The sequence below is a fragment of the Ischnura elegans genome, assembly GCF_921293095.1.
Source record: "Ischnura elegans chromosome 13 unlocalized genomic scaffold, ioIscEleg1.1 SUPER_13_unloc_1, whole genome shotgun sequence".
Taxonomy (NCBI): Eukaryota; Metazoa; Arthropoda; class Insecta; order Odonata; family Coenagrionidae; genus Ischnura; species Ischnura elegans.
In genome coordinates this window covers 14,183,330-14,195,764 of record NW_025791657.1, presented here as the reverse complement: position 1 = coordinate 14,195,764, position 12,435 = coordinate 14,183,330, and the positions used below count along the sequence as shown (strand labels likewise).

The window sequence follows — 12,435 nt, the reverse complement described above, 5'->3', positions numbered from 1 at the left end:
CCCACTATGTGAACCAAGTATACCAAGTATCTTCCTGCCTAATTTGGTTTCAGCAGCTGTGTAGCTTTTGAGTTTTGAATTGAGAGAAACAGGTCAAGCTTTACGCAAATTCTTGGATATCACATTGAAAATCCTATTTCATCAATATTACGAATGTGCTTCATTTGTTGACATTGAAGGAGGTGAGTTTATCACGGTTACTTTCTCCACAGAGTATCCAAGGGGATGAGGAAACTGATGACGAACTGGGGTCTTCTGCTGACACGAAAGACTTCATTCAAGATGAGATAGAAGGCACCTCACATCTCACTTGTTCAGCCCAAAGGACTGAAATATACATCCCTGTGCCAGACTCCCGTCAATTCAGAGATAATATGTTGGTAAGTTTTATTCTCATCCAAAGTGAAACCTTGTTATACGACCTTAATTTATAGATATTTACTATGTTGCTAGACAAAATTGCTTTAGCCCAGTGTAACTGAATGCATTTGTACGGGAAGTCACCCTTGCTTGTGTGACTAGGGAGACCAGATGCCATGAGGTGAAAAAGGAGGACAGCACCCTATTAAAAAAGAGATGAGAGGAAAAGCACTGAATGTTTTTAAAATAAAATAAGAAGAAATATAGTACCAATTTCATAATTTAGATAAATAAAAATTGATTAAACCTATGATGATATTTCGTGGACCTAATTTTCTCAAGCAATTTTTACATTTTTTACACCTAGCAAGGTAGCTGTTAAAAGATTTTCAATACACTTAATCAATATTTTCAACTAAAAGTACAATTTCCCACTTTTCGAAAATCCACGTGGATATTGGGCAAACATCTGCACTGTACCCACTGGTAGGTGTTCTATGAATAAAAATATCTGCTGGCTCCTCCCGGCATCAGGGTGCGAAAGGGCTAAAAGAAAAGGATGAATGGAGGTAAAGCAGGACACTTGAAACGTAATTGCAAATTCACAATATAGAATACAGAAATTATCAGCATTGTGATTTTGTGTTTTGTTTGTGTATATTACTTTTTCAAGCAATTTTTTGCATTTTTAAAAGTGTTCTGTTTTTAAATGTTTACTGAGGAAATGTTTATTTTGTTTCTCTCGTTGGTCCACATGGATGAAATCTAGGGAAATACACTTTCTGCAGTTGTATTTTACCATGTTAGGCTGAAGAAATATTTAGAAATTTTGAGAAGTTGTGTGTTTCTATTAGCGGATTAATATACTTAATATAACATAATTTTTGAGAAGGAGGACAATTCCCCATTCTTTAAAGATCTGCCCAGGCACTGGACGTACATCTACAAAGGATGAAATGGCTAGACCAACCCGGATGTCTGGTCACCCTATATGAAGTCGTCATCAATACATTATTTCATTTCATTTATTTGTGGGATAACTCAATTATGATATTTTTATGTATAACATCACAGATGATAGACCATTGAAAAGAGTAAACACATATAATAAAACCATTAAATTAAAAAGATCTATAAAGAATTGCTCATTAAAGACCAAAATATATAGGAAGATACAATAATATAAATGTTTAGTTATAAAAGTATTCTCGTTGTAGAATTTTTAACATTGAGGACACATCCGAATTGACATGGGGTCATTCCATTTTAAATCAACCAGGCCATGACACCCACCGACTCGGATTTTCATGAAACTTGCCGTGATCGTACATCCTGTTATAATTAGATATTGTACACAATTTTAGCCTCCAATTGTCAATTTTTAATGAAATATGAGCGATTGAACCTTTGGCTGACCCCTAAAGTGCCGCAACGTGCAACACATTGTGATTTTTATTTTCATCCATATTTCCATTCCTGTGAGATGGGAAGCCATTATTATTTTCTATAGCAAAGTGGTCCATAATGATCCCACGACTATCTTAAATATTCAGTGCATGAAGTAATTCAGCTGCAAAAAAACAAAGTGTACAAAAAAATCTCGCTTGTAACATTTTTCATTTTCAGCATCCACAGGAAAAGGCCATGTGAATACAGACTCATGGTTCAGTTAAAAGTAATTATTAATGTATGAGCAAAGATCCTGGTGAAAAAAATCGTGAGTCGGACGTTTCTTTAAGTAAAAAAATACTCATTCATGGTCACAATAAAAAAATGGCTCTTTTCAAGGCACATAGATTTAACACAATTTAGAGGAGAAATAAGCTTAAACTCATGATTAAACAATATTGAAGCTTGCATTATCTAACTATAGCGTATGCTACTGGCTCTTAGAGTAGGAATCCCATGAGCTACCATGTGAATGTACTTCCCAACGTACTGCTAACTTTGTGCTTTAGGACTATTCCTAACAAGCTATCTCATACAAGGGTATTGGGTAACTGAATAGTATGGCATAAAATGGAAAGGCAGAGAAGAGCTATCAGAAAGTTCTCTCCAATTTCAGTCCAAGTGAAGTTAATTCAATTCTCATTCATATGGTGCTGCCTTAGTGATATTGTATGTTGAATTTCAGACTAAACAACTCGTGTGGGTGATTGATAGCCAGGCTTACATTGTAACATGTCTTATTCGTATTGAGGTATGTCTTGCCATGTCAGAGATAGCATTGTGCAGTGTAGGCAAAGAATTTAGTTCTGAATTTCACAAAAAGAGCTACACAAACACAGCCCAAACTTTTTATTTCAAATAACTACCAGAAGTGGACAGAGAATTCATTGCCCTGCGGTGCAATATTCCTATTTCATCACCGTTGAGTGTGCTCTCATCATCTTAATTGCTACTTAAAGATATACGAGTGTTATAAGCTTTAATGCTGTACCCTTTTGCCATACATAAAGGTCCTGTGAGGAAATTTCTGAGGACCATACCTCTGAAAAAGTGTAAGTCTGTGAGAGTAGCAGGCATCATGGTGAAGCCTGGAGAAAATTTGCTGTATGTGTGACAATAGGATTTCCAAAATTTGTAAAAGTGAAATTGTTTCCAATGGCATTGATGAAAGCGATAAAGAACTTTCATCAGCTAAGTCTGGGTAGAAGGTCATAGAAAATAAGATGAAGGAAACTGCAGCTTAGAGGCTTTAAACTGCTCTCCTTTGAAATTACATTCTTTGTCTTCTCATAGTAGACACTCATATGGAAAAGGATAGATAACACAGGCTAAGCATTACCTATTTTATAGTGTCTGGTGCATTGAAACTAGTGAATCCATCTTGGAAAATCTAAGTAGTGATGAAGATGAGAGTGACAGTCAACTCATCAAGCAAAACGCAGCCAACCTGGATGACCTTCTGACTAAAATAAAGAAATTGCCAACAGTTAGCAGGCAGGGTAAAATTCAAATGTTGACCCTGGACCCTTTATCTTGGTCTAGGGAAAGGATTGTGAGTGAGTTTCATGTTTCAGGCTACACAGTGAGACAGGCAAAAAAGTTAATTGATAAGGGAATACCTGCTATGCCATCATCATGTGCTGGGAAACCACTTCCAAACTCCATGGTAGAGCTGGTGAAAAATTTTTACAAGCTGGACTGAAATTCTATACAGATTCCAAGAGCCAAAGATAAAGTTAATGTGGGTAAGAATGAGTATATCCAGAAGAGGATGATTTTATATAACCTCAAGGAACTTTAATTGCTCTTCAAAGAGCAGTACCCACAAGAAAAATTGGGTTCTCCAAATTCTGTTCACTTCATTCAAAATGGTGTGTGATAGCTGGTGCTTCTGGGACCCATTCAGTTTGTGTTTGTGTCATACATCAAAATGTGAAACTGCTAATTAGTGCCTTGCAATTGAAGGAAACATAAGAAGTTGATCGCTATCATCATCTGTGACAAAAACAATGCAGATTTTATGCTAAGAAAATGTTCTTACTGTCAAGATCCCAGGCTAAAGGATATCATCATTTCTGTGTTTTGTGAATACACCCCTACTGATACAGTGTAATATAGTCAGTAGGTTTCCTCTGATAGAATAACACTTCAGTTGTTTACATCATCCATTGATGAACTCTTGGAAATTCTATGCCTCAAAATGAATAAACTGATATCACATTGTTATGTCTCTAAAGAACAATCCTAGTTGTTCAAAATAAGCAAACAAACCCTCACTCGTGAAAAGACAGTTATCGTAATAGATTTTACTGAAAACTTTTTATTTTTAATTCAGAATGAAGTTCTAAGTTATAACTGGACCAATCTATCATTCACCATACACCCTTGCTTGATTTACCTGAAGAAAGATGGTACTCTCATTACCTCATCTCATTGTATCATATCCAGTGACCTTAACCATGATGTGGTCTTTGTTATGGAAGAGCAACGTCACCTTATAGAATTTTAAAAGAGAACTTCGCCTATGATCCAAGAGGTTCAGTACTTCACAGATGGATGTGCTGGGCAATATAAAAACTGGAAGTATTTTATAAATTTGTGCCATCATTATAATGACAATGGAATAAATGCAACCCGGTCTTTTTTCCGCAAGCCATGGAAAGTCCTCCTGTGATGGTTTAGGTGGTACCAATAAACGAATGACACAGCAAATAGCAAACAGTAGTGGGATGTGTGAATTTTGTGGAGATATATGAAAAACATCAACATCCATTACATTAAGTCTAGTGATGTGGCTTGGACACATAGTAAACTTCTTGAAAGATCCACCAAGGCAAAAACAATTCCAGGCACAAGATATATCCATCATTTTTTGCCTTTACCGGATGGAGAAGTCACTGCAAAGTTCACTGGCCTAGTTCACGAGTACAGCACGATATTTGATTTTTCTTCTGAAACGGTGGATTTCCCAGATAATTTGGCTGTTTGTTCATATGCAGCTTGTATTTACAGCAAGCAGTGTGGTACATTGGACTAGTGGAAGCTCTCAACCATGAAGAAGGTGATATTTCAGTTAAATTCATGACACCTAAAGGGCCCTCACTATCATTATTCTCTTGGCCAGAGAGATATGTTTGCTGTGTGCCACTAGGACACAAATTCTGGGTGCTTAATTCTCCTGCAACCACAAGCTCTGGGTGTCATACTACTTATTGAGGGAGGAAGTGGCCAACATTGAAAAAAAGTTTAGACCTTGTGAAAAACACTAAGACATCTTAGAACGTGATCAGCCAGTTAGAAAGAGGAGCTTCACTTTCAAATCAATTGATAAGGTTGTTAATTTAATTTAACGGTTTTTACCTAAATTTCCAATGATGTAGAATGACTAGATGAAACATGGAAAGGGTGAAGTACCTTAGAAATTTCTCAATTCAAATGATTTGATGACGGTTCTATTTTACATTTGATAATGTACATTCCTGTGATATCAATACATCTGGATATGAAATATATCTGGTCTTTGGAAATAGAAGGAATTTAGAATGTGATAGTGTACCATGGATCATGAAGGTTTTTTAAATTAAAACTCCTGCTCGAATAGTTCAGATAGCACGAAATTAGCAGTACGTTGGGAAGTACATTCACATGATTGCTTATGTGTTTCCTACTCTATAAGCCGGTAGCATACGCTATAATGAGTTAATGCATGCTCTGATATTGTTTAAACATTAGTATTAGCTCATATATCCACTAAATTTTGTTATTTCTAAGAGCCTTGAAAAAGAGCCATTTTTTCCTGTGACCATGGATGAGTATTTTTTTCCAAAAGGAACGTTGGACTCATGATTTTTTCATCAGGATCTTTGGTCATACATTAATGATTACTTAACTGAACCATGAGTCTGTATTTGCATGGCCCTTTCCTGTGAATGCTGACAACAAAAAATGCTACAAGCAAGATTTTTTTGTAAACTTTATTTTTTTGCAGCTGAATTACTTCATGCAGTAAATATTTGATGATAATCGTGGGATCATTATGAACCACTTAGCTTTAGGAAAAAAATCATGCCTTTTCATCTCACAGGAATGGAGTTATGGATGAAAATAAAAATCACCACCTGTTGCACGTTGCGGCACTTTAGGGGTCAAGCCCAAATTTCAATTGCTCATATTTCATTAAAAATTGACAATTGGAGGCTAAAATTGTGCACAATTTCTAATTATACCGGAATGTATGGCCATGGCAAGTTTCATGAAAATACGAGTCGGTGGGTGTCATTTGGTCAAAATATTGGTTGATTTTATATGGAACGATCCTATGTCCTGATTAATCCAAACATCTGTTCACTATATTTGTGACAGTGAGTTGCACAAAATGAGGCCAAAAATCTGACCGCCCTCATCTACTTAGGAAGGTAGGTCAATATTAACTTAATTACACCACCATTCTTGTGAAAGAAATGTCACACATCCCATCAAAGAGTCCAATGCATAGTGGACTGTCTCAATTCTCCTTTCTAGCCTAATGTCTTTGCTACAGCATAGGTGAATCTCAAGATTGCTCTCTTTTTCTTCAATCAATCTTCGTGCTTGACCTCAACATAGGAAGTAGCCAGAACCCTCATGTAGCTTTATTGTAAGTAAGGGAAGTATAATTAAGAACCAAATTCAACTTATTCATTTAGTAATTGAATCTACAAAAAGACAACAATACAATAATGTAAACAAGAAGGAGACATGTTTCCCCTATGTTGATTGAATGTGTCTCTCTCAACCAAAGGAAGTTTTGCAAGGTCCCTTCCACTCTTGCAGTTTCCTTGGCATTGTGTGAGTGCACATGCCTCAACTGAAGAAACCCTAGCAAAGTGCCTTCATCCATTGCAAATGCTACCTCTGAGCTGAGTGCTTGTAATGGATTTCCATTTAAGTTTCACTACTTTGAAAGGTTGACATGTATGAATTTTTCCGTTCCAGTTAACCAACACAGTAGTTGTTTTGTCCTGCCTCTTGATCCTTACGTTACGGCCATAGCCGACTTTTCATGTTTCAGGATCGAAGCTGTAAGGCTCGCTTTACCGTTCTGTAGCAGAATCTGACATGTGTGCAAAGGTGCAGTCCTAAAATTCGTCGTGTATAGCAGGGAAATGCTAGAACACATACAACAATCAGTGGGTGTGAGATGGCAAAATAGCCCCTGTTCTAATTTCGTTCATGCATTTGTGCAATTCCAAGTCATTTTAGAAATAAATGCCGTTCTAATCTGAGCAATTCCGTGACCCGTGTAAAATGGCTATCAAAGATTTTGGATGTTTGCAATCTTGAATCACTTGCATTTTTCTGTCTCCTTGTCATGTCAACTACATAGATGCCCATAGATGTAAAACAGCCCACAAACAAATCAGTCAATGATCCAGAATTTGGAAATTTTACTGCTGGAGTGTAATATGCTTCTTTCCTGTCACTAAATTTCCTTAACATGGCGTTTTTTGTAACATATCTATAGTTTTTGGTGAGGGATACAAAGTAGTAGATTCAAATAATTGATGAAAAGAATTTTTTCTTACATGGAACGTCTTGATGTGCTCATAAAAAGAATAAAAATTATTAGAGTTATTATTTAGAAATTGTTTAATAAACCACATAAGGAGACAATGTCATCATAGACTTCTAGAACTTCTGTCTCGAAATGGATTCACAGAAAATGAGGGTTTTACTTCACTCCTTTGCTAACAATGAGAAAACACTAATCCCTCTGCCCCCATGTTGTGCCGTGGACATTTTTAATACAACATATAATGCATTATAAATGGCTATATAAATCAAGTTTCTACAGGATAGAATAATATCTGAGTTGGAAGGGGATGAATTTTCCCACTTATACTGTGGATAGCACATTGAGAAGCATTCCACACCAAGGTGTGCAGAGTAAACCGGTCATGTCTGCCATTTCATTTTAGGTTGTCACTTAAATCTTGTGCAAATATGATTTCAGCCAGCTTGAGTGGTCTTAGGTGAAAGAGGAGGTTTTATTGTTATTATTTACATTTTTATTTTGCCCCCATTGATTGGCACCCAGCATTATCTTCTAGGTAACTGTCAAAGATGAGAATGAAGACCCTCTCAGTGAAGGTAATTATCCTGTGACGTACACACAGGATCCAGCTGGATATTCAAGTAATGCTTTCGACCCTTTGGCGACTGACGACTTGGTAAGTTCTCGTTTGCTTTGTTAAGCACAGTTTTGCTAGTACACATATTCAGTCCTCTATGTATAATTCGAATATCATTTAACAATACCTTTTCCCTTCCTTTATCAAATATGGAATAGGAATTTGATCACAGGAATATTTCCTCCATGGAATATTCCTGTAGCAGTTGCCAGAAAAGCAAAACCTTTACCCTAACTTTGTCAAATGTGAATAAATTAACTTGAGATGCGTAATAAGTCTTCTTTAGAACTTTCACAGTTAGTCATGTTAGTTGAAGAAAAGATTCTGTTGCCTTGCAAATTTTTGGGTGGCCCCAACGTTTCCTGACCGATTCTGGTTTCTTTTTCAAGGGAGATCATGGGAATCAAAATTCCGAAAAATTTTGGCCCGTTGGCCCAAAAGTTTTTTCGACTAACATAGACTTGTGTCATTCTTGAAGAAATCATTCAAAATGAATGGTTTATTCTTTTGAACAGAATGGGGGCATAGAGCTACTCTAATCACTCACCATTGCTCACTGAGCAATTGAGGACTCAGACGTCATGGCATTTCCCATTTTTCTCAGCATAGAAACACCACACTCACTTCCAATCACCACATAACAGAAGGACGGATCAACTTCATAAGTCCTAAGATATCTTTGAGGCAACACTACTGTCCGCTAACTATTTCATTGGGACGTATTTCTTCTCTTTTACATCTTTTATAACTTGTAATATTCTTCCAGCAGTCCGTCTACAGCTGTTTTTATCAGGCCATCATGTCTCATTATGCGGTCAACTACTGGTGAAGTCGTTTCAAATGTGAAAAACCTTTTATGGTGAATGATAAATCCTGTTGTGTTAGTTCTGGCTGGCTGTATTGCCACATAATCAGGTGATGCAGTTACTAGCCAATCCTACCAAACATGAATTGCTCCCAAAAAAGAATTTATATTAGGCATATTGTAACTGTTGCAGATGTGGATGTAGTGAGAACTATATGGAGTAAATGATAAGGGGGACTCAGGATTTGTCCTTCACCATCTTTGGAAAGGGTATTGGATGTTGGCAAACCAGGGTGGTTGTCAAGAGGCATCAATTTCTTTCCATGAGGTGATTTTAATGGAACTTGTTATGTATTCATCTTTGATTGAAATAAAATATAATGATCACCTTTAATGGTTGAAATCAACTTTTTTGTACTTCGTCTGCACAAGTAGACAAAAAATCTTGGTTGCCAATGAATATGTCATGAGACCATGCTTTCACAAATAATTGCTGATAAATTTGTTGCTCCTTTTTAGGAAGGGTTTCCTATGGCTAATTGAAAAGAGAGAGTAACTTAATGGGCCATATTTTGTTAGTCGATGAATTTCTCCAGTCTTCCTATCTGAGGTCAGAATAGCTTTTCAGGGAATTTTGCAATTATGTATACACCCTTTATTTGTTGTTTTGGTTGTGATCTTTTTGCTTTTGAGACCAATTGGTGTAAACCTGTATCAATGAAGTGTTAATTCTCTTTTTTCTCAGAGTGGCATGGGAATATGTGGGTCTCCTTCTGTAAAAGCAGATCAGTTCAGTGATGATGGAGGTGGATATGCACACAATAATAGCACTAATGGGGCCACAAATGACCTCGTGTCCCAAGCCTCTGATCAGGTAATCATAATAATAATAACAATATTAATTACAATATTTTAATTGGTCCAGTGATCTGTTTGGACAAACATAAGACATGTCAAGGAGTATATAAGATACAAAAACAGTACTAATGAAGAAAGAAAAAAATTTTTATGTGAAGAAATCGTCATAATTATGAATATAGTTTTTTGCACAAACAGTCGCAGTATACATGAACACAAAGGGGTGATGTAATACAGTTAATTTTTTGAAGTGGAGCGTGGCATGCTGTGTAAGGAGACATTTTACCGAAGAGCTGCAGTATCCTTTTTTGAATTTTGAAGATTATTTTAGAATTGGGTCTAGGGCCCCAGATGAGGATACTAAACATCATATTTTGGTAGAATTCACCATAATAAATTGACAATAATACATCAATGTCTAATAGCCGTAACTTGCAACTCGTGTTTACTTAAAATAGTGATAGACTGAACGAATTGACGGGAATTTGTGCAGCTAACTCGAAAAACGGTCAACAAGGAAGCGTAGTGTATTGTATATACATATATGTATATATACATATAAATTCACAGGTAAGGAAAGAAAGGGAAAGGAACATGGAATAGAAAAAGGTTCCATGTTCCTTTCCCTTTCTTTCCTTACCTGTGAATTTATATGCATATTTGCGCTTAAGGCGTCGTGTGAATGAATGAAGTAGAATATGTATATATATATATATATATACGTATAGATATATATCTCATTGTCAGCCATCAGTGAGTTTTACCGGTCAAATTGTTTTGAAGAGACGATTTTTACGATCAATAGTACGTAGATTTAGCTGCTAGACATCAATTAATGGTTTTCCGATAGGATATACGACTTGAAAACAATATTTTTTTCATAAAAATCGGGAAGAAATACTTAAAACCTCAATAAAAGTTTCATAAGGCTTTTTCATACTGCATATATAATGCTTAAAAATAAACTCCAAGACATTTTTATTAAAGCACTCTACCGCTTGGTGTTAAGGTAGGTTTGCATGGAGCATTCACAAAGCATTTCAAAAGTCCCCCTTCCCTCCTAAATTCACAACTTCACCCTTTCCATGCTATCTAAAAATCCTATTCTCTCCTTTGTTTACCCAACATTCTATCCTCTAATAATATTTAGGTAGAATTCACCATAATAAATTGACAATAATAAATCAATGTCTACAGTTTATCTGATAGAATCAGAACACTAGTAGAGATCATATTTCTGCAGAGCTTTTGAATATGTTCCTCCAAGGAGACTTTACTATCAAGTTTTACACCCAGGTATGGAGAACTAAGATTTTGTTGAATACACATAAATTTTTAGAGAGATCAGTTTGTGTGGAGCTAGTTGCATTCACTGTTGAGTCACATGCATTGGTAAACCTTCATTTTTTTAAATTACATAATAATATAAGTACCTTTAAAAGTTATATTCGTTTGCTTAAAGTAATACACATTTAACCTTTTCGAGCCGAGCTCCTTCTGGGGAAGTTGCTTTTGGTTCAACGAAGGGTTTGAGATTTTCTTTTTCGCCCCGTACGGAGTTTTTTTTCGGCTCGGGACTGACCAGGTAGTCACTTCCTCCCCTTAATGGCCTTTTCTTGTGGGGATAATCCTCGACCCTTTTCCCCGAGAGCAGCCCATCCCGGCATACTTTTGCGGTCTGTTAATTGTTACCAGTGCAATTTTAATTTTTTTTAATTGTAACTGTTGCATTAAATGTCAGTTCATCAATGTATTCCTTTCATTTTGCAATGCCTGTAGAACTTTTAAACGAAGTTCTACGGTTATTTTTAGGGTTTTCAGCAAAACGGCATTATATCATAGACCAACAAATACTTTAAAGGGAATGAAATCTTTCAATGTTCCTAGCCTACTTCTAGGTATTTACGATTTACGATATTAACATAATTTAGATCCATGATGCCAAAATCCACACTCCTCATTTGCGTCTGCTCTCCAGTTCTCTGAAAACATGAGAATGATACATTTAGAATTTTTTAGAAGAATATTTTCCCGAAAAATTCTCATAAAACTACTGGAATCATACAAATTTGTTGTTTGAAATGGCTAAATATTATTTTAAAGCAAATTTGCTGTCATAAATATAAATTCATATTACGCACGAAATAAAAAAAAATACAAAACACTGTTTCTTGAATAAATTTCCCATCCTTCTTTTGCATCCGGGCTTTGGACCGGCAATGGCGAAGTTAGCCTAGTCGGTAGATCTTGTTGTGATCTTCTTCCTTTAGCCATTCTGTTTTGCCTGAGGTATGTTTCCAAAATCTCCCGAATAAGGTTGAGCTGGAACTTTTCTATCGGTATCCTTTTTTTCGTGACAGCCTTATAAAGACAATGCGCATTCAGCACTGACACATCCAGCATGTGAAAAAAAAGTTTTTTATACCACTTGACTGTCGAGAACGTAAGCAAAACTAACTAAAGCAAAACGAAAGGCACTTTAAGAAAAAAATCCTGGCTGTATAATTCCAAGAAAAAATGTCATTCCACCGAAACATCATTATAAAAAAATCCTTGCAGGAGGAGGAAGGGGAATGCATACAGAACATTTACGGTTAAATTTGAATATACGCCAAGAAAATTTTGAAAAGAAAATGAGCTTTTCCGAGAAGAGAGAGTTCTTCCACGTACATATTTCCGTAGGAGAATACTTACACCAATATACTCTTGGGTCTTCCAGTTGGAGGATGATAAGTTTTTCCTAGAAAACATTAATGCGCTAATGTGTCCCGAAATAAGCCCGTGAGGGGCACA

At 36.1% G+C, this 12,435-nt stretch overlaps 1 protein-coding gene across 1 annotated transcript in view; it reads left to right on the top strand.

Moving 5' to 3' along the window:
- The window catches only part of LOC124172086, a 46,520-nt gene that overhangs the window by 2,832 nt on the left and 31,253 nt on the right, over positions 1–12,435 (top strand). Inside the window, exons 3-5 of the mRNA XM_046551493.1 lie at positions 213–380; positions 7,899–8,018; positions 9,530–9,658. Of these exons, the coding sequence (XP_046407449.1) occupies positions 213–380; positions 7,899–8,018; positions 9,530–9,658 (417 nt within the window). The remainder of the gene's footprint in view (positions 1–212; positions 381–7,898; positions 8,019–9,529; positions 9,659–12,435) is intronic.